The sequence below is a fragment of the Bos taurus genome, chromosome 3 (genome assembly GCF_002263795.3).
Source record: "Bos taurus isolate L1 Dominette 01449 registration number 42190680 breed Hereford chromosome 3, ARS-UCD2.0, whole genome shotgun sequence".
Lineage (NCBI taxonomy): Eukaryota > Metazoa > Chordata > Mammalia > Artiodactyla > Bovidae > Bos > Bos taurus.
The window spans coordinates 50,775,271-50,798,368 of NC_037330.1; the positions used below are offsets into that span (position 1 = coordinate 50,775,271).

The 23,098-nt window shown below is 37.0% G+C and overlaps 1 protein-coding gene across 12 annotated transcripts in view; it reads left to right on the forward strand.

Annotated features, from left to right (window-relative positions):
* The window catches only part of EVI5 (ecotropic viral integration site 5), a 234,397-nt gene that overhangs the window by 87,725 nt on the left and 123,574 nt on the right, over positions 1-23,098 (forward strand). For 11 of the 12 annotated variants that reach the window (XM_005204328.5, XM_059885080.1, XM_059885081.1 and 8 more), the window contains exons 6-10: positions 5,610-5,735; positions 7,149-7,292; positions 8,241-8,330; positions 8,436-8,533; positions 16,528-16,588. In XM_005204328.5, coding sequence (XP_005204385.1) covers positions 5,610-5,735; positions 7,149-7,292; positions 8,241-8,330; positions 8,436-8,533; positions 16,528-16,588 — 519 coding nt within the window. The remainder of the gene's footprint in view (positions 1-5,609; positions 5,736-7,148; positions 7,293-8,240; positions 8,331-8,435; positions 8,534-16,527; positions 16,589-23,098) is intronic. The other variant, XM_059885082.1, reaches the window with a different exon arrangement.

The window sequence follows — 23,098 nt, forward strand, 5'->3', positions numbered from 1 at the left end:
TACACTGAGTTCTGTAATCTTGGGCTAGATTATTTTAACATCCTTTTCATAGCCATAATTAGGTACTACTTCTACTTTTAGATTCATTATGAGGGTTATATAAGATATTATATGTAATAGGCTAGCATGGTGTTTGACACATGGTAGACATGCATAAAAGTTCCGTGACTTGCCCAAGGTCACATATCTTGGTAGATAAGAGCAGTGTAGGAATCAGAAACTGTGTTTCTCCACTGTTACTGTTGTTCAGTCACTCAGTAGTGTTGAAATCTTTGTGACTATATGGTCTGCAGCATGCCAGGCTTCCCTGTCCTTCAGCAACTTCTGGAGCTTGCTCAAACTCATGTCCATTGAGTCAGTGATGCCATCCAACCATCTCATGCTCTGTTGTCCCCTTCTTCCTCCTGCCTTCAGTCTTTCCCAGCATCAGGGTCTTTTCTAATGAGTCAGTTCTTCACATCAGGTGGCCAAAGTATTGGAGTTTCAGCTTTAGCATCAGTCCTTCCAATGAATATTCAGGACTGATTTCCTTTAGGATGGACTGGTTGGATCTCCTTGCAGTCCAAGGGGACTCTCTCAAGAGTCTTCTCCAACACCATAGTTCAAAAGCATCAATTCTTTGGCACTCAGCTTTCTTTATAGTCTAACTCTCACATCCATACATGACTACTGGAAAAACCATAGCTTCGACTAGATGGACCTTTGTTGCCAAAGTAATGTTGCTGCTTTTTAGTGTGCTAAGTTTGTCATAATTTTTCTTCCAAGGAGCAAGCATCTTTAATTTCATGGCTGCAGTCACCATATGCAGTGATTTTGGAGCCCAAAAAAATAAAGTCTGCCACTGTTTCCACTGTTTCCCCATCTATTTGCCATGACGTGATGGGACCAGATGCCACGGTCTTCATTTTTGGAATGTTGAGTTTTAAGCCAGCTTTTTCACTCTCCTCTTTGACCTTCATCAAGAGGCTCTTTAGTTCCTCTTCACTTCTGCAAAAGGGTGGTGGCCTCTGCATATCTGGGGTTGTTGATATTTTTCCTGGTAATCTTAATTTCAGCTTGTGCTTCATCCAGCCTGGCATTTCACATGATGTGCTCTGCATATAAGTTAAATAAGCAGGGTGACAGTATATATCCTTTCCCAATTTTGAACTAGTCCGCTGTGCCATGTCTGGTTCTAACTGTTGCTTCTTAACTGCATACAGGTTTCTCGGGAGGCAGATAAGGTGGTCTGATATTCCCATCCCTTGAAGAATTTTCCATGGTTTGTTGTGATCCACACGGTCAAAGGCTTTAGCCTTTAGTCAGTGAAGCAGAAGTTGATGTTTTTCTGAAATTCTCTTGCTTTTTCTATAATCCAACAGATGTTGGCAATTTGATCTCTGGTTCTTCTGCCTTTTCTAAATGCAGCTTGAACATCTGGGAGTTCTCGGTTCTCATGCTGTTGAAGTGGAGAATTTTCAGCGTTATGTTACTAGCATGTGAGATGAGTGTAATTGTGCGGTAGTTTGAGCATTCTTTGGCATTGCCTTTCTTTGGGATTGAAATGAAAACTGACCTTTTCCAGTCCTGTGGCCACTGCTGAGTTTTCCAAATTTGCTGGCATATTAAGTGCAGTGCTTTAACAACATCTTTTTTTAGGATTTGAAATAGCTCAACTGGAATTCCATCACCTCCACTAGCTTTGTCGTAGTGATGCTTCCTAAGGTCCATTTGACTTCATACTCCAAGATTTCTGGCTCTAGATGAGTGATCACACCATCGTGATTATCTGGATTATTAAGATCTTTTTTGTATAGTTCTTCTGTGTATTCATGCCACCTCTTCTTAATATCTTCTGCTTGTGTTAGGTCCTTACCGTTTCTTTCCTTTATTGTGCCCATCTTTGCATGAGATGTTCCCTTGGTATCTCTGATTTTCTTGAAGAGATTTCTAGTCTTTCCCATTCTATTGTTTTCCTCTATTTTTTTTGCATCCATCACTGAGGAAGACTTCCTATCTTTCCTTGCAATTCTATGGAACTCTACATTCAGATGGGTATAGCTTTCCTTTTCTCCTTTGCCTTTAGCTTCTCTTCTTTTCTCAACTATCTGTAAGTCTTCCTCAGACAGCCTTTTTGCATTGCTTTTTCTTGGAGATGGTCTTGATCCCTGTCTCCTGCACAATGTCATGAACCTCCGTCCATAGTTCATCAGGCACTCTGTCTATCAGATCTAATCCCTTGAATCTATTATTCACTTCCACTGTACAATCATAAGGGATTTGATTTAGGTCATACCTGAATGGTCTAGTGGTTTTCCCTACTTTCTTCAATTTAAGTCTGAATTTGGCAATAAGAAGTTCATGATCTGAGCCATAGTCAGCCTCCCATCTTGTTTTTGCTGACTGTGTAGAGCTTCTTCATCTTTGGCTGCAAAGAATGTAATCAATCTGATTTCAGTGTTGACCATCTGGTGATGTCCATGTGTAGAGTCTTCTCTTGTGTTGTTGGAAGAGGGTGTTTGCTATGATCAGTATGTTCTCTTGGCAAAACTCTGTTAGCCGTTGCCCTGGTTCATTTTGTGCTCCAAGGCCAAACTTGCCTGTTACTCCAGGTGTTTCTTGACTTCCTCCTTTTGCATTCCAGTCCCCTATAATGAAAAGGACATCTTTTTTGGGTGTTAGTTCTAGAAGGTCTTGTAGGTCATCATAGAACCGTTTATCTTCAGCTTTTTCAGCATTACTAGCTGGGGCATAGACTTGGATTACTGGGATACTGAATGGTTTTCCCTGAAGACGAAGAGAGATCATTCTGTCATTTTTGAGACTGCACCCAGGTAATGCATTTCGGACTTTTTTGTTGATGACAAGGACCACAACCATTGACAGGAGAATTATGGGTCCCACCAAAAAAAGTGTTTCCCATGCCTTTGCTTCAATTTCATAACAATTCTACCTAAGCCTCAAAGCTCTCTATCTGTCAAGAATAGGAATATACACACTTCTTTTCTCAGTAGCAAAAAACCTTTCAGAGACCTTGGCTTACTTGACTGATTTTTACTTGGTTTTATAACTGCCCTCAGTTATTGTTGCAAGATATTTTCCCATTTCTAGGTGACATTTGGTTTATTTTAAAAAACAAAAAACCCTAAAACTAGATTTATTAATGTTGAGATATATCTGTTCTCCAAAGTTGTGATATTCCTAATTTGTAATTGGTTACTATTAGTAGACCTTTCACTATTGAACTCAAACATCCCTGTTACCAATTTATTGATTTTTGTCACAATTCTGTTCCTTTTACATCGCTTCAAAATAACCTTTTATTTCTTTTGCACATAGAAGAGCAGTTTTTTCCCTGCTTGAGATATGAGTCTCACAATATCTGACCTAGCTCTCTAGGACTCCTATAGGGGGTCATCATACTTTTCTTCAAGACACTGCAGGTGCTGGTAGTGTCATTGTCTTTCAGTGATTGATTTACTCAACTATTATTGTCAGTGGCAGCTAAAATACTACCATAACAGTAACCATTTAACAGCTCAGGACTAGAAGCTAGAAGATGTCGGCAAGCAGATTCAAAAGCTGTCCTGTCTGTTTCTAAAGCTATTCTCTTTATACCCTAATGCTACTTTGCCTCCCACATATTAGCTTAGAAATATAACTCAGAGTCTGATAAAATGTTTTTGCAAGTTAGCTTATTTAGTACATGGTGTTAAAATAGTTAAGAGTACTGGGTATATGTTTTGTGTACATCTTAGTACTGCTTTAAAATTGGGTAGATAGTGTCCCCACTAGACCTTTGCAAAAGACATGATTCTTATTAACTCAGTGTCATAGAGAAAATGTGTATCAGAGAGAAGGGGCAGTTAGTGGCAGTGAGGCATTGAGGTCCAAGGAGGGACATGTGCGTCTCTACGCCTGCCCTCTTCCAGTGCTGAGGGAGAGAAAACAACCTCCTCAGGAGACAGCCACATTTCGGTTTTGAAGTATCCTTAGGGGGAAGTCAGGTTTCACTTAGAGAAAGACAGTGAAAGAACATTTGGTGAAGAGATTGAGGGTATAGACAGGATATTTTGTTGATGGCAGGTTATTAGTTCCAGAAAGTGCTGTGTAAAAGGTTTACGGCATGTTAGAAATGGGGTAGATTATGGGAGCCCTGGAACCACATGGGATGAGCATTCTAGGATATTGGGCTTCTTATAGTGACTGACATAAAAATCAGTGAGGCAATAAAGCTTGATAGGATTAATGAAGATATGTGTTGGGAGGAAGGAAGGAAGGATGAGTTTGGCTAAGAGTAGTTCTTGGCTCCTGTTCATTCCCTGTGTTGAGGCCAGGGAAAATGTATTGTTCATAAATGTAGTCTTCAATAAGAAAAGTGCTTAGAGACCTTTTGAGGTTTCCTCTTTTGAAACACACTGGTATAATGTGAGTGAATGAATAGTAGAAAATTTTATCTTAATACACAAGAAATTCCCTGGCAGTCCAGTGGTTAGGACTGTATGCTCCCAGGGCACGGGTTCCACCCCTGTTTGGAGAACTCAGATCTTTTTTTTGCATGACAAAAAAAAAAGAAGACCACACAGTAATTTGTATGTTATGTGTCTAAATTTAATATCTGTGTAACTCTACAGAGCTTTTATATTCAGTATCTTAGTTGATGTAGTTATCTAGTGAGTTATACACAAAATGTGAAATTGAAACCTTTAAAACCCTAATTACAGATTTTTTGGAAAAACTTATTTTACTAGTTCTTTTAACACTTATACACTATTATTTCTGCTCAGAACCCTTGAAAAGCCTCCCATCTCACTTAAGATAAAAGTTCAAGTCCTTACAGTGGCTTCTAAAATCCTATGATTTGGTTTGTTGTATTTCTCCTCTATAACCATACCTTCATTTGTAACATCACTCCTAATTTAGTAGTCCCGTGTTTATTGTTCCTTGAGCGCGACACTCGTGATTCCATTTCAAGACATTTGTATTCTCTCAGCACTGTTCTTCCCTCAGTTGTTCCATTACTTTCAGTATTCTGCTCAAATGTTACCTTATCAAGAGATGTTCTCTGACCTACCTATAAATAAATAGAATGTATCTCCCCAGGATTCCCTGTTGCTTTACTTTGTCTTATTTTCATAGCACTTTGCACCATCTGACATGTATTAATTGATTATTCCATATATTGCCTGGAGAATCCCATAGACAGAGGAGCCTGTCAGGCTACAGGGTGGGTCACCGGGGACTAACCCACCATGTACTATCTTATCTCCCCCTACTGGAAGGTTCAAACTCCCTGAAAGTAGGCTGTTTATTTTGTTCACTGGTATATAAGAGAGAGAGAGAGAGAGAGAGAGAAGTATCTGGCTTTAAATGAATATTTGTTGATTAAATTCATGAGTTAGGCAAGTGAGGCAGCTGGTCTCAGTTGTAAGATTTGCCTAATTTCTCAATGGTGGTGATAGAATGGGAAATTAGAATCTTCTGATTCCTAGTCTATTGCTCTTAATATTACATCACTTGGCACTCAAAACAGTGGTTATAGTTGGATGAGTACTTAGTTTAAATGTATTTAGCCTATTTGTTTATCAAAGAACATTAATATGTGTTGCTTTTTTTTCCTCCTAATGTAGATGCCAGAAGAAGAAGCTTTCTGTGTATTTGTTAAATTAATGCAAGATTATAGACTTCGTGAACTTTTTAAACCAAGTATGGCAGAATTAGGCCTTTGTATGTACCAGTTTGAATGCATGATACAGGTAAAACTGTGGTGTTAACCAAAAACATACTGCCCTTACATTTTTTGTCATCTTGGTTTGAGTGACAACTAAGCAAATACAATGTTAAAAGCATTAAAGCAACTGAAAAAAAAAATCACTGTTTTGATTACATGATTATTTGTTGGTCCGTTAATCCACAGTTTAGACTTTACTTCCCAGTTAGGTGCTGTCCCAGGTAGATCATCTAGAACTTTACTACAATTTTTATGTTCAAATCTTAAACATTTGTGCCAAATATATCATAACCTAGATGCATGAGTTTATTTATTATGCTGTGTTGATGACATTATTTTATGTAGGTTATGCTCTCCTACAAGAAGCCCATGACATTTGGACGCTGGTATTAATTCATTTCCTTTGAGATGGTCTCTCATCTCTTTCAATCCTCTCCCCTGCTGTTCCCGTACCTTTCTTTACTGCCTTTCATCTCACTTTTTTCTGCTAGCCTGTAATCTTAAAAAAAATTACTGTTTCTATCCTTTTATATTGCTAATTTAAGATTCATAGTCTTATTGACTGAGGGTGAAGAGAAAGAGAGGAATCAAAACCAAGTAAAAAATACTTTTAAAGTATTTCACCTTTCTGGATTTAATTTTTGTATTTATATAAGTAGATTTGCTATTTTTCCCTGTGATCTAATGGTATAAATATTCTCCATTTACTTAAATTTCAATTATGTAAGCAAAATTTAAGAATATAGTTTAAGGATTCAGCTGGCATAAGAGCCATTTTCCTGAGAAAAATCTCCATTTCCCTGGCAGCCTTACACACAGGAATTTTAAAATCCTCTACGTTTTCTATGTGTGATGAGAAGAAAGGGATATGCCAAATGTTTTTGCATTTTAAAGAGAAAGACAAAGTAGGTCTTGATGATTCTTATTTGTCTTTTAACTGGTAAGCTTATTTTTATCAACCTTAAACTCCCTTGGTTTATATTCAGTTAATGTGTCATTTATGTTTTGAATTACTAGAGTTGCTGAAGTATCTGTATTTCGGATGAGAAGGGAGCTTAGGATAGGCAATCGGGTATATAGCACCTGAAAGTATTTCAACATAGCATCTTTCCTTTAAAATAATTTTTTTGAAAATATTATAGTTTATAGAAAAGTAAAGAAAATTATAAAAATTTTACTTATTTATTGTAATTTTTCTTATTAAGAAATCATTAGAAAGTTCCAACTTTTTAAATTCCAACTCCACATCCTTTTTCCCTTGTTCCTTTTCCAAATAGTAACTATCTAAAGTGTCCATTTCTGCCTCTTATTTCTTCCATATGATTCCTGAATTTTTGTTTATGTTTGGTAAGGGCTAATTTAGTATGTGTACAATGGTGTGGCTTAAAATACTCCATTTTACAATGTTTTAGCTAATTAATTCCTTTCTTCTATTTAGGAGCACCTTCCAGAGCTCTTTGTGCATTTTCAGTCTCAGAGTTTTCATACCTCAATGTATGCATCATCATGGTTTCTGACAATCTTCCTTACAACTTTTCCACTACCAATTGCAACAAGGATATTTGATATCTTTATGTCTGAGGTAAGTTAGTGGGCAACTTACCAGACTGAGCACAGGAATCATTGGGTTAATGAGAGCTAGGCAATGAGGAGAACAATGAAGGAGACTCATGTGTTGCATGCTAAACCGCTTGCATGGATAATCTCATTTAATCCTATAACATCCATATGAGTACTGTTCATCTCCTCATTTGATGGATGACAGGTGAAGAAGCTGATACTTAGAGAAAGATTAAGTAGCTTGTGTATGGACACATAACACGTAAGTGGTATAGTAACCAAGATTCAAACGTAGGCAGTCAAAATCAGGAACCCATACTCTTAATCAGACCTGAATTACCTCCTTTTTGATTTAGTGAGAATTAGTGAGGGTTAAAATTTCCTTTACAGTTTATATTGTTGCAATGCATCTGTTACCCAAAGAGGAAGAAGTGAGTATAATTTTCTTCTATCCCGTGAACATCTTGCAGGTAGTCCTCTTAATTGTCACTAACATGTAGTGGTGATCCTTTGTCTTCTATATTTTGACTGAGAAGGTAAGGATAGGTGATCAGTGATAGCACCAAAGAATGTTATTAATTGTTATTAATTACATCTTGGGAAGATCAATTTATATAACATAGCTAAATTCGGTTAGTCTGGAGCCAGGAAACTATGAATCATGTACTGATCTGTCCTGGTTTGCCTGCCAAATCTGTCCTTTCTGTAAATAAAGTTTCTTGGAACATAGCTATGACTGTTTGTTGATGTGATGTCTGTGTCTGCTTTTCAGCGGCAATTCCAGGGTTGATTATTTATGACACTTATAGGTAGGGCTCCTAAAGCCTAAAACATTTGTTTTCCAACTCTTTACAGAAAATATGTGCTCTCCTCTGGTTTAGGTACCTAAGTGTTTACCTTAGTATTCTTTTGAGTGATTAGTTGTTGTGGAAGAGTAAGATAAATTTGACTTTATAATTTGATTCTTCAGGGTTTAGAAATAGTGTTTCGGGTAGGATTAGCGCTTCTTCAGATGAATCAGGCAGAACTGATGCAACTCGACATGGAAGGGATGTTACAGGTAAGCCAGGTCCAGATTTCTTAAATGTCTTTAGATTTAACTATTTATTAATGAGTAGTAAATGGCACTAAGTAATTCTTATGTTTTTCTTCTGTTGTATCTTAGCACTTTCAGAAGGTCATTCCACATCAGTTTGATGGTGGTCCAGACAAATTAATCCAGGCAGCTTACCAAGTCAAGTATAACTCTAAAAAAATGAAAAAGTAAGTTAAGTATTTTATATTTTGTTTTTTTTAGTTATAGGGGTTTGTCAGTGCATTTTAGGAGATTAAATAGAAGCACCAAAACATTCTAGTAGTGAGTACAACTTTCCTCATCATTGTATAGAACTGTAATGTTTTATTTGGTGGTATTAGTTTTAATATGACATAAATTTAATATTGGAATTTCATAGTGCTCTGATGGTGCATAGGATTATTGTGTATTACTGTTTTTTTCTTTTTGATTGCACTTTTAAAACTCCTTTCCCATTCCACAATGACTAGAATTAGGAACCTGAGTGTGCTCTTGTTTTAGGAATCGCTTTTATGGTGTTGTCCCTAACATTCTTTTCCTCTCAGTTGATCCCAGTCTGTCACTTAAGTTCAAGATTAGCATAACCAACAAGAGAGTCATGAGGTGTGCATTGGTAAAATTTTCTTTATTCTGTATTCAGTTCAGTTCAGTCTCTCAGTCATGTCCAACTCTTTGTGACCCCATGAACCGCAGCAGGCCAGGCCTCCCTGTCCATCCCTGTCCACCCAAACCCATGTCCATCGAGTCGGTGATGCCATCCAACCATCTCATCCTCTGTTGTCCCCTTCTCCTCCTGCCTTCAATCTTTCCCAGCATCAGGTTCTTTTCCAGTGCGTCAGCTTTTCGCATCAGATGGCCAAAGTACTGGAGTTTCAGCTTCAACATCAGTCCTACCAATGAACACCCAGGACTGATCTCCTTTAGAATGGACTGGTTGGATCTCCTTGCAGTCCAAGGGACTCTCAAGAATCTTCTCCACACCACAGTTCAAAAGCATCAGTTCTTCGGTGCTCAGTTTTCTTTATAGTTCAACTCTCACATCCATACATGACCACTGGAAAAACCATAGCCTTGACTAGACAGACCTCTGTTGGCAAAGTAATGTCTCTGCTTTTGAATGTGCTATCTAGGTTGGTCATAACTTTCCTTCCAAGGAGTAAGCGTCTTTTAATTTCATGGCAGCAATCACCATATGCAGTGATTTTGGAGCCCAGAAAAATAAAGTCTGACACTGTTTCCACTGTTTGCCCATCTATTTGCCATGAAGTGATGGGATCGGATGCCATGATCTTAGTTTTCTGAATGTTGAGCTTTAAGCAAACTTTTTCACTCTCCTCTTTCACTTTCATCAAGAGGCTCTTTAGTTCTGCTTTACTCTGTGCCATAAACGGTGGTGTCATCTGCATATCTGAGGTTATTGATATTTCTCCTGGCAATCTTGATTCCAGCTTGTGCTTCCTCCAGCCCAGCATTTCTCATGATGTACTCTGCATAGAAGTTAAATAAGCAGAGTGACAATACACAGCCTTGACGTACTCCATTTCCTATTTGGAACCAGTCTGTTGTACCATGTCCAGTTCTAACTGTTGCTTCCTGATTTGCATACAGGTTTCTCAAGAGGCAGGTCAAGTGGTCTGGTATGTCCATCTCTTTCATAATTTTCCACAGTTTATTGTGATCCACACAGTCAAAGGCTTTGGCATAGTCAATAAAGCAGAAATAGATGTTTTTCTGGAACTCTCTTGCTTTTTTGATGATCCAACGGATGTTGGCAATTTGATCTCTGGTTCCTCTGACTTTTCTAAATCCAGCTTGAACATCTGGAAGTTCATGGTCCACGTATTGCTGAAGCCTGACTTGGAGAATTTTAAGCATTACTTTACTAGCATGTGAGATGAGTGCAATTGTGCGGTAGTTTGAGCATTCTTTGGCATTACCTTTCTTTGGGATTGGAATGAAAACTGACCTTTTCCAGCCCTGTGGCCACTGCTGAGTTTTCCAAATGTGCTGGCATGTTGAGTGCAGCACTTTCACAGCACCGTTTTTCAGGATTTGAAATAGCTCAACTGGAATTACTTTCTAGTGAAACTTTTTTTTTGTATATATTTCATTAAAGTTCAAGATAAGCAGTCTTGTCTCATAAAGTTTGATTTCTGAAATATGATAAAAGTGTTAAGAACAATAGTTCTTATTCTTCTAGCTTTCAGCAGTTAAATAAATCTTAACCTGAGGTCATAATTAGCATTTCTGACACTTGTTAATGTGGTACAAGATGCTTTAAAATGATAGTAGTACTAGCCTCACTGTTCTTAATATCTTTGCTGCTGCACAATGAAATTGCATTAACATGTAGAATGTACTCCCATAGAGATTCCTACTCCAAAAATATATTAGAATATCAGTAAATATTTTGTTATTAAAATTAGTTAACTCTTAATTTGTGAAAACAGATAATCTCTCATGTTCAACTAGTATTGTTAATAAATTACCTGTGAAATTACTAATAACTAATCACATCACAGCATCATTTTGAGGCATTTTAGACTAAAAAGCTGTTCTGTTCTATAATTGATAAAATCTTAGGAACTATCTCAGTTTCTGCCTCTTGACCTTAATTTAAAAGTACTTTATTGCTAAAAAATGCTAATCATTTGATCCTTTAGTAAGTTGTAATCTTTTACCGTAGTAACATCAAAGATCCCTGATCACAGGTCACCATAACAAATATGCTTCTGTTTTTTTCCTTTTTTTTTCTTTTGTTGGTACTTGCCTTCCTTTTCCATTGCAATATCTACTTCTTACTGCTTATGATGCATATTCTGGAGAGTAATGTTTTATCAGTATTAAAGGATGAGTTTCATCTGTTTCTAATCAGTACCACTCTCAGAATATAATGAACTTAGACTTGGACCTGGCTCTGAAAAAGGTTCAAACTTCCTGTACGTAGGATGATGGCAGACAAGGAAGTAAATAGCTCATTACAATTATAGTCTCAGTTCAGTTCAGTTCAGTCTCTCAGTCCTGTCTGACTCTTTGCGAGCCTATGGACTCCAGCATGCCAGGCTTCCCTGTCCATCACCAACTCCCAGAGCTTGCTCAAACTCATGTCCAAACACATGACTCTCATCCTTTGTCGTCCCCATCTCCTCCTGCCTTCAATCTTTCCTAGCATCAGGGTCTTTGTCAATATAACAGGTTACTAATTTGACATGTAAGAGATGCATAGCCTATGTGTCTTTAAACTGTATACACAGTCTAGTCCGCTGGGGGCCAGGAAAATGTTCAGAGCATGGTGACTAGATTTTCAGTTTCCATTTATATTCTTTCCTAACTTTTATCTTCATGGTAATATTCCTGAGTTAGAGGTATTTTTACTGAGTTCAGGCATATACTAGTCACTGGCCACATGACAGGCCAGTAAATCAAGAGTCAGGGAAGAGTGACTTTATTTGGAAAGCCAGCAGACTAAGAAGATGGAGGACTGGTGTCCCAGTGAACAGTCTTACCAGAGTTAGGAGTTAGGCCTGTTTAATGCTAACAGGGGAGTGAGGGTAGCTGATTGTTGCCAATGTCTTGGTGCCGAAATTCTTTGTTTTTGCAGCAGTCCACAGATCTGGTCACAATGTTCCTATAAACCCCCAACAAGACAAATTTTTTTCATTTTACATCTTTTTATCTCCATATGAATAGAAAAGTGCTGTCCTTTTAATGATCAAGCCTGGGAGGCGGAGCCTTGAGAATGGGCTCTCATTTATATTTCAGGCTCATGTATCTAGGTAACATCTTTGTACAACAGTTCGGAGCCAGAATGACTAAGCACAGGTAACAAAGCACAAAGGTTAGAGCTAAAGGAGTAGATCCAATGTGGAGTCAGGTCTGTTCTTCGTTACAGTATCTTTGTGTTCCTTTCTACCTTCCCTTTTACAGTCTGCCTTCTAGCACTTTATGAAAGTAAGGCAAAGCTGTCATAGTCCAATTCTTACTGTGGTACATTACTTTGGGATATAAAAATATCTGGGGTACCAAGTCAGAGGGGCAATTTCAGAAAATTTTGCTCCAGAAGGAGTGTGCCCTGAGAGAACAAAGAAAGAAAAATCAGATGGAGCAGCTTCTTACTTCATCCACCTAACAGATGCTTGGCAGTACTGCCTTATCTTGCTTACAGTTAGAATTGAAGGTTAAAATGGTGATGATGGAGTTCAGTTCAGTTCAGTTCGGTCGCTCAGTCGTGTCCAACTCTTTGCGACCCCATGAATTGCAGCATGCCAGGCCTCCCTGTTCATCACCAAATCCTGAAGTTCACTCAGACTCACGTCCATCGAGTCGATGATGCCATCCAGCCATCTCATCCTCTGTCGTCCCCTTCTCCTCCTGCCCCCAATCCCTCCCAGCATCAGAGTCTTTTCCAGTGAGTCAACTCTTCACATGAGGTGGCCAAAGTACTGGAGTTTCAGCTTTAGCATCATTCCTTCCAAAGAACACCCAGGACTGATCTCCTTTAGAATGGACTGGTTGGATCTCCTTGCAGTCCAAGGGACTCTCAAGAGTCTTCTCCAACACCACAGTTCAAAAGCATCAATTCTTCTTCACAGTCCAACTCTCACATCCATACATGACTACTGGAAAAACCATAGCCTTGACTAGACGGGCCTTTGTTGGCAAAGTAATGTCTCTGCTTTTGAATATGCTATCTAGGTTGGTCATAACTTTCCTTCCAAGGAGTAAGTGTCTTTTAATTTCATGGCTGCAATCACCATCTGCAGATGATGGAGTTAAGTATTATCATATACTTATTTGAGTTGAAAATAATTGCTGATTGCTGTTTGTGATCAGATAGGTTGCACATCTCTCCATTGATTTTTGTACTTCTCCCCACTGGTGTTGTACCCTTTCCTCTGGCTGAAAAGACTGCTAAGAAATTTAAAGAGATTTAAAGGGCTGACGCCCTTTCCTCCCCTTCATTTTTGTTTTTTTTCCCTTTTTGGGAGCCAGACACTAAAGATATTTAAAAACATCTCCATATATGGAGGAAATTAGAACATGATAGCACATGCCCAAGGGAGAATCTCAGAAAAGACCTGAAAATACCTTAAGTTTACATCTAGGGTTGGTCATCACCACAGAGACAACTTATAAAAGTCAAAAAGACAATAACAGTAACAAAAGAACAGCAAACCCTGGGGAGGAGGAGAATCTGATTTACAGAGTTACCAAATTACTAGGTTCAAATGTATAGTTTTCAACAACAAAAAAATCAAGGCATACAAAGAAATAGGAAAATTATGACCCATTCAATTGGGTCTTTCCTGGTGATCTCTTGGAAATGTATAAAAATGTCAGATCACTGTGTTGTGTATCAGAAACTAACATAGTGTTTTAGATAAGTTATACTTCAGAATCAAGCTCATAGAAAAAGAGATCAGATTTGTTAATACTAGAGATGGGGGTCAGGAGAGGGAAGTTGATGAAGGCAGTCAAAAGGCACAAATGTCCAGGTTTTAGTGCTGGGGATGTAATGTATAATATGAAGATAGTTAACACTGCTGTACATTATATATATGAAAGTTTTTAAGGGTAAATTGTGAGTTCTCATCATAAAGAAAAAAAAATTTTTTTCTATTTTAAAAATTTTGTATCTGTATGAGGTAATGCATGTTCACTAAACTTACCGTGGTAATCATTCATGATGTATATAAGTCAAATCATGCTGTACACTTAAACTTAAAGCACTTAGATTAGTTGTATCTCAGTAAAACTGGAGCAAAAAATTAAAAAATTTTAAAAAGTTCTATCCATTAGAGACTCTTAAAATTTAAAAGTAAAATGTGTTCAAAACAATTTTTGTATATTCTAAGAAAGACACTCAACAGAAAAGACAATCCACAAAATGGGAGAAAACAATTGCAAATCATTTATCTGATAAAAGATTAATATCTATATAGAGAACTCTTAACCTATGTATTATCTATTTACTCTTATCTATATATTAATATATATCAATATATATTAATATATGGATATATTAATATCTATATAGAGAACTCTTACAACTCAACAGCCAAAACCAAACAACTGAATTTAAAAATGGACAGTGGATTTGAATGGACATTTCTCCAAAGAGCTATAAATGGTCAATAGGCACATAAAAAGATGCTCAATATATGGTATAATATGGGTAAACTATGGGGACATGATGCTGAGTGAAATAAACCAGTCACGACAGGACAAATACTGTATAATTCCATTTCTGTGAGATACTTAGTGTTGTCAGACTCACATACATAGAGCATAAAACAGTTGTCAAGACCTGGTAAGAGGGGGCAGTGGAATGTTATTCTTTCATAGATATAGAGTTTCGTTTTTTAAGATGAAAAAAGCTATGGACATGGTGGTAGTGATAGCTTCACAACATTCTCTGTGTGTTCGAGTGTGCGAATGCATTCACTCAGTAGTGTCTGACTTTGAGATCGCATGGACTGTAGCTCACCAGGCTCCTGTACATGGGTTTCTCCAGGCAAGAATACTGGAATGGGTTGCTATTTCCTATTCCAGGGGATTTTCCTGACCTAGGGATCGACCCCCCATCTCTTGCATCTCCTGCATTGGCAAGCAGATTACAACTTGTGCCACCGGGAGAGACCACTGAATCGAACATTTAAAAATAGTGAAGATGGTAAAATTTGTTATATGTATTTTACCACAATACAAAAGTGTTCTGTGAGCTAAGTGAGATTGAAAGTAAAAGAAAGTGAAAGTGAGTGAGATTAAACATAGTAAATAATAGATTCTTGTCTCTTGAGGGAGAACTTGATGTTTGAAAGCAGCTGTAAGTTATGTGGAGCTTGGTTATTATTTGGAGGGTTAAACTTGTTATTAACGTTTTTGATTGAGAACAAGATTTAAAAAAAAAAACTTGGTAGTACTAATTTTTGGATGGCCAGTCATTTTTTAAGATAATTTTATGCTTTAATAGTAGAGTTGCAAATATAGTACCTTGCATTTGTTTGTCATTTCTTACTGTCTTACAGTCTGTGACAATTCCTTAATCTTTCTTGTGTTTTCTGACCTTGACACTTCTGATCGAGCTGGTCAAATGTAATTTATTTAGAATGTCCTTCAGTTGGGGTTTAATGATTCCTCTTGATTAGCTTGAGGATATGCATTACTGGATAGTATACCACAGAGGTGAGATGCCTTTCTCAGTACGTCTTAACACGGAGTGTGTGATGTCATTTGCATTACTAGTGATGTTAACCTTGATCATTTGGCTTAGATGTTGTCTGCTAAGATCCTATACTATAAATTTTCTATTTTTTTCCTTTGTAATTACTAAATGTTTTGGGAGAGATACTCTGAGATTGTGTCTAAACTTCTAACCACTGAATTTAGCATCCATTTTTCTTGCCTATGGCAGTTATTTATTGTAGAGCTCTAATGGTGATTTTTATATTTGCCTCATTCTTTCCATATTTATTAACTGGCATTTTTTTGATAGGAGGAGTTGTTCCTTTTCTCCCCTTACAGATTTCTTAGTCAAGCTTAGTTAAGATCCAATTGAATTTTATCAATGTATTCCAATTTGAGGGGGAAGGGTAGGTGGTTCTTTTGTAAGTAAAGGGCTGAATAGAATCTGTAAGCTCAGTTCTATGGTTTGTGCTTTATATTTATAGCATTTTGCTTTTTAAAGTTTACTTTTCTGTGGTTCTTATTTTTATTATTATTTTAAAATATTTATTTTATTATTTATTTGGCTGTGCCAGGTCTTAGTTGTAACATGTGGGATTGTTGATCTTTGTTGTGGCACACAGGATCTTTAGTTGTGGCATGTGGGATTTTTATGGTTGCAGCAATTGAACTCAGTTGTGGGACATGGAATCTAGTTCCTTGACCAGGGATTGAGCCCTGGCCCCCTGCAATGGGAGCCTAGAATCGTAGCCACTGGACCACCATGGAAGCCTCTTGTTTTTGTTTTTTTTTGTCTTTGAAGTAATTTTTGTGTGTGTGAAAACGCATACAACTATTGAGATGATTTTTCTGATTCCAAATATTGCAAGTCATAAGTTAGGGGGAACATAGTAAAATTGTATTTTGTGTTAATATATGGTTTTAAATTTTATAATTTCCGTAGCTAGATTGGAATTAAAGCATACCTTTAACTTTTTTTTTCCCCCCTCTTTCTTAGGCTTGAAAAGGAATATACTACAATAAAAACTAAAGAAATGGAAGAACAAGTTGAAATTAAAGTAAGTATCTTAGGACTTTTAAAAGTACTGAACATAACTTGATTGAAGTCAGTTATTTGGCAATATATGTTAGGTAATGTTGACATGTGTTGATATTATTGCAGATTGAATGATGGTGTTTGTATTTATTTATTGATAAATTTACCATCCCACTAGGTTATAGTTAAAAAACAGACATTTCAAAAAAATAATGTGACTGAAGTGGTTTTCATTCTAATATGGAAGAAAGCAGCTTTTCCTTTTTCTGGATTTATTGGCAGGTCATCAGGAGAAAATACTTCTTTGGGGAAAAAATAATTATCATTCCATTTAAGCATGTTTTAAAAAGTTACAGAGAAGATAATCTATAACATGTTGAGACTAAAAGCAGTATAGTATAAGGGAGACCAAATAGAGGAGATGATTGCATTAGAAGTAATTTTGGCTGCTTTAGAGAAGCAGAAAGCTTTGACTAATTCAATCTTCCAATCTCTAAGCAAAGGTTATATTTTAATTACTGTTCAGAGAAACAGGTAGGTTTTCCATCTGAAGCACATGTAAATTCACATGTGTATCTAAAATTGTTTGTATCCCTGTAGGCTAGAAATTGCTGAGGATCCTTTAGCATTGTGTAAGCTGTGTGTTAAGGAAAATTAAATTGGCTCTTACGCTGATATTTCAAGATGGGGATAATGAATAGAAGTGTGAGTTAGTGAAGGAACTCAGTGACTGGCTGATCCAATTTCTTACCTTTTATTTTCTCCCTAACTCCTGTAAAAGAAAAAGAAAAAACGAATTTATTGAATGACTACACTTTAAAAAACAAAACACAACTGTATGTTTGAATGTGTCTGATTTTTAACTTGGACCTAACAAGACATTGGATGACCATCTTATTTACAGTTTCACTAGCCATGTACTAATTCAACCTTGCTATAAAATAAGACTTCATTACTCACATCCTACAGGCCCTTTTTACTAGGGAGTGAGTTCTGCTAAATTGCTACTCTTTCTTACCATAATCCTGCTCAAAAGCCTCCTGAAACACAATTTCTTCCCTCATCAACTCTGTCTCTCTTTTATTTCCATTTCTATCACCTACTCACTACCTGTTGGAAATAGATACTTCTAAATTTTTCAGAGAGACAGAGAGAGGAAGAGAGAGAGAAAGAAAAGATCCCTGTGGATTTTTTTCCTCTTTTTTTTTTTTAAAGTCTGTCATCCAACTGCTGCTCTACTATTTGCTTTTCTTTTAGGTTCCATGAGTAAGAGTAATATTAAATCATACCCTCCACTTCAACCTCCTGAAAGTAAAAAGTACGTCATCCTGATGACTGGGGCGAGACCATGGGTTATTCGGAACTGCAAATCAAGAATCTGAGGATGGGGAAACCATCCTGTTCATTTCATCATGCTTTGTTGTTGCAAAAAAAAAAGAAAAAAAAAAAACCTCAGTTCTATGAACAATCCTTGCTCTTGAAGAAGTTTTTTTTCTAAGATTAAGTCACATATGTAGGAATATCAAAAGGCCTTTTCAAAAAGATCTAGCAGACTTTAGCCTGTATTTGCAGTTTTTTTCAAATTTTTATTTTTGGGTAAAGTAATAGCTGACATACCTCACAAAATACTTTAAAACATGTTTTAGGCAAAAACAGATGGCTTATAAAGTTGTTTATAGAGAAGAATCTGGGGAAAAAACATTTAAAAAGTTAGTGGAATGCATTGGGTAAACAAAGTATGCTGATTTCAAAGATAGTTCCTTTTATAAAATCTTGTTTCCACTTAGTTCTTTTTTACTCTTATACCATTTTCTTTCCTTTCCTCATTCCTCCTGCCCCTTAATGGACAAAGCCAAAACAATTTTTGTGTAACTGTACTTTTTAAACTTTGTTTGCACATGTGTGATTTTTAAGTTGGATCTGGCAATTATTCTCAGTCATAATCAGAAGACCACATTATTTACAGTTAATTAGCCATGTATTCTTGGAGCCTTTCTCATCAGTGGGTAATGCCACTTCCTTATTCACATTCCCTTCCCCTCCCGCAAGGTCCCTTTTACAAGGGAATTAATTCTGTTAAACTAGTACTTTCTTGCTTTGGTTCTTAAAAGCCTTATATTGTGCTTTTCACAAATAGTATGATCATAATTATGTGATTTTTTTCCCATTTTATTGCAGTTTGTAGATATTATATATTTTTTTGTTTATTTTAAATTGGAGGATAATTGTTTTACAATGTTGTATTGATTTCTGCTGTACAGCAACATGAGTCAGCCATGAGTAAACATGTTTCCTCCCTGGTGAACCTCCCCCTACCCCATCCTATCCCTCTAAGTGGTTATAGAGCACTTGGTTGAGCTCCCTATGTTATACAGCAGCTTCCCACTAGCTATCTGTTTTACACACGGGAATGTATATGTTTCAGTGCTACTCTGTGAATTGGTCCCACCCTCTCCTTCCCCCACTGGTCCAGAAGTCTCTTCTCTCTGTGTGTCACCATTGTTGCCCTGCAAATAGGTTCACCAGTACCGTCTTTATAGATGCCATATGTATGTGTTAATATATGATATTTGTTTTTCTCTTTCTGACTTACCTCACTCTGTATAAAAGGCTCTAGGTTCATCTACATCAGTTCAACTGACTCAAATTCTTTCCTTTTTATGGCTGAGTAATATTCCATTGTATATATGTACTACAACTTTTTTTATCCATTCATCTGCCAGTGGACCCATAGGTTGCTTCCATATCCTGGCTATTGTAAATGTTAATCTCCAAAATACACAAGCAACTCGTTGCAGCTCAATATTTGAAAAGCAAAAAAATCCAGTCAAAAAATGGGCTGCAGACCTAAACAGACATTTCAAAGAAAACATATAAATGGCCAACAAACACATGAAAAGATGCTCAGAATGGCTCATTGTTAGAGAAATGCAAATAAAAACTACAGTGAGGTATCATCCCACACTGGTCAGAAGTGCCATCATCAAAAAATTTGCAAACAGTAAATGCTGAAGAGGATGTAGAGTAAAGGAAACCCTCTTGCACCATTGATGGGAATGTAAATTGATATAGCCACTATGGACAGCATAGAGGTTCCTTAAAAAACTAGGAATGAGACCACCATATTACCCAGCAATCCCACATCTAGGCATATACTCTGAGAAAACCATAATTCATAAGCACACATGTACCCCAGTGTTCATTGCAGCACTATTTACAATAGCCAGGACATGGAAGCAACTTTGATGTCTATCAGCAGATGGATGGATAAAGAAGTTATGATGATATTTTGATATAGAAGTAAAAGATCATTCTTTGATGACGTGACATGTGTTTAAGGTTTGACCTTCAGGTCAATAACTTATGCTAACAATTCTGTCTGTCAGCTTCTTGATCAAGAAGGTGACTTTCAAGTATTTTCCATTCTTTCTCTGAAAGTGTTATAGGAAGATTTTGTTAATAACGATTTCATACGGTGAATGTTAGACATTTTACCCTGTGAAATTTTTTGTTGAAACACCTTTGTCAGTATTTTCTTCCAGTCTCTTGGTGTTCTACCTGAGGGGGAGGAGGTAAGAAATACTAAAATTCTAGCTTATTTGGGGGTAAACCACAGATCTTTAAAAAAGAAGAGCCTTTATCCCCTGCTCTATTTAAGATAGACATATGAATTTATGTTTAAATTTGTGCTTTGGGGCATAGAGATTTAAGTCCTGTGAAGAGGAGTTAGAAATTCTGACTGGTTATTAGTCAGATTTGGATATTTTTTACTTCAAAAATTATGAGATATTCCAGATATGCTGAAAACTAGAGCATATATATATAAATATTTTTATACATATATAGAACATATGTTTTCACTGCCTGACATAAATAATACAAACATGACAAGTGTTACACAAGTCATTCAGGAATTATATTAAACAATCAATATAAAGTACTAGTATTCACGCATTTATTCAACACTTAAAATATAAAGGATAATTTATATACATTATCTCCTTTTAATCTTTGGTAACCTTTTGAAATGGTTGTTCATCTTTCTGTGAAGAAACCAAGGTTCAGGAAGCTCAAATAATATGCTAGTGGTTATATTGACAGAGGGCTTCCCTGGTGGCTTAGATGGTAAAGAATCCACATGCCATGCAAGAGACTTGAGTTTGATCCCTGGGTTGGAACAGTTGCCTGGAGAAGGAAATGGCAGCCCTCTCCAGTGTTCTTGCCTGGAGAAACCCATGAACAGAGGAGCCTGGCAGGCTACAGTCCATGGGGTCTTCAAGAGTTGGACATGACTGAGTGACTAAGCACGCAAGGACATATTGATAGAAGATTGTCAAGGGTTAGAACTCTGATTTGGGTTAGTGTGGATTCATACATGTTCTTAAGTGTATACATTGTGCTACTTGCCAAGAGAAACTTTAATGTATTGTTATCTAAAAAGGACTTGTATGCCAATTTTTCTGTGGCTTTATAAGTTTTTCATTAAAAAATGAATAGCTATGGCAAAACCAATACAATATTGTAAAGTTAAAAAATAAAATAAATGAACACTGTCAAAAAAAAAAGAATAGCTACTTAATAAAGTCCAGTGGGGAAACAAGAGCATAATTTATTGAAGAAATCATTCATTTATCAGATATCTACAGGGCCTACTGTGTGCCCAAACACTGTTCTAGGCATTTGAGATGTGTTTATGAAACAGACCAATTCCTTCCCTCGTGATGCTTGTTTTCTAGTGTGGAAAATATACAATAGGTAAAATGTACAGTATTTTAGATGGTGATAAGTGTTAAACAGAGGGGAAAAAGTCTTAGGGAAGGTCAAATAAACTGATGGTGTCTGGATTAAAAATTTAGAGTAATTGACCACGTTTCCTTTGAATAAAGACCTGAAGGAAGTGAGAGATCTAGATATTATAAGGAGAGCTGAGTCTGGTCAGGAGAGTGCTGATGAGGAATAGTGATGGGACAGCATGAAAATGAAGGAAGTAATAAGACATAAGATGCTGCACATTACAATAATATAGGGAGTTGCTGAACACGTGAAGACTTTAGCTTTTCCTCAGGTGAGCTGTCAGAGTCTTCAGTAGAGAAGGACAAGGTATGACTTAAGTTTTCAGTATGTCTTCTGGTTGCTGTATGAGAGTATATTGCAGAGGGTAGGCGCAGAATCAAGAGAAATAAGTAGAAAGCTGTTGAAGTAATGCAGGCAAGAGGAGGTGGTGGCTTGGACTGAGGTGTTAATGACTGGATGGTATAACTGATGTGGAGGTGTCAGAGGGATAGGAATCAAGGACTTTGTCCTGAGCAATTAGGAAAATGCAGTTCCCAGTGCCTGCAACAGGAAAGTATACAGAAGGAGTATCAAGAGCTCCAGTTTTGGCTGTATTAAGTATGAGATACCTAGGAGCTGTTCAGGTAGCTCCTCAAAATATTTGAAGTTGGAGTTAAGAGAGCACAGGCTGGAAATAAAATCTGACAGTTATTGACAAGATCATACTAGTATTAAAAGCCATGAGAGTGGATGAAATTAACTGGGGAATGGATGTTGATAGAAGAATTCAAGAATTAAGCCTGAGAGCATGTCAACATTTAAAAGCTAGGAAGACCAAGAACTAATCAGTAAAGCATAACAACAGGGAAATGTAACACCTAGAAGCAGAGAGACAAAAAAAAAAGTGTTTCACCGAGAGTCGTTTACTGTGTCAAATGCTAAAGAAAGATTTTGTGCGATCAGGATGACAAGATAATGATTGAGTTTATCAACATGGAAATAGATTAGTAAAAGTTTTGGAAACTAAAGCTTGACTAGAATGAACTAGAAAAAATTGGAGTTAGAGAGTATAAGTATTTTTCAGGGAATTTGCTATAAGGAAGAAAGAAGTGGAACAGTATGCTTAGGGTAGTGATTTTGAAGAGATTTTAAATTTGTTTTTCCTTCCTTTTTTGTTAAGATGGAATAATTAAATAGGAAACATTCATGATGTATGATTGTCAGGATAATTGCTGGAATGAGCAGGATTATGTTGTTTAGCACCGAGGTGGAAGACTCACCCTGGTCTACTGTATAGATCAGTTCAGTTCAGTCGCTTAGTTGTGTCTGACTCTTTGTGACCCCATGGACTGTAGCACGTGAGGCTTCCCTGTCCATCACCAACTCCTGGAGCCTACTCAAACTCATGTCCATTGAGTTGGTGATGCCATCCAACCATCTCATCCTCTGTCGTCCCCTTCTCTTCCTGCCCTCAATCTTTCCCAGCATCAGGGTCTTTTCCAATGAGTCAGTTCTTTGCATCAGGTGGCCAAAGTGCTGGAGTTTCAGCTTCAGCATCAGGCCTTCCCAATGAATACTTAGGATTGATCTCCTTTAGGATGGACTAGTTGGATCTCCTTGCAGTCCAAGGGACTCTCAAGAGTCTTCTCCAACACCACAGTTCAAAAGCATCAATTCTTTGGTGCTCAGCTTTCTTTACAGTCTACCTCTCACATCCATACATACTGCTGCTGCTGTCACTTCAGTTGTATCCAACTCT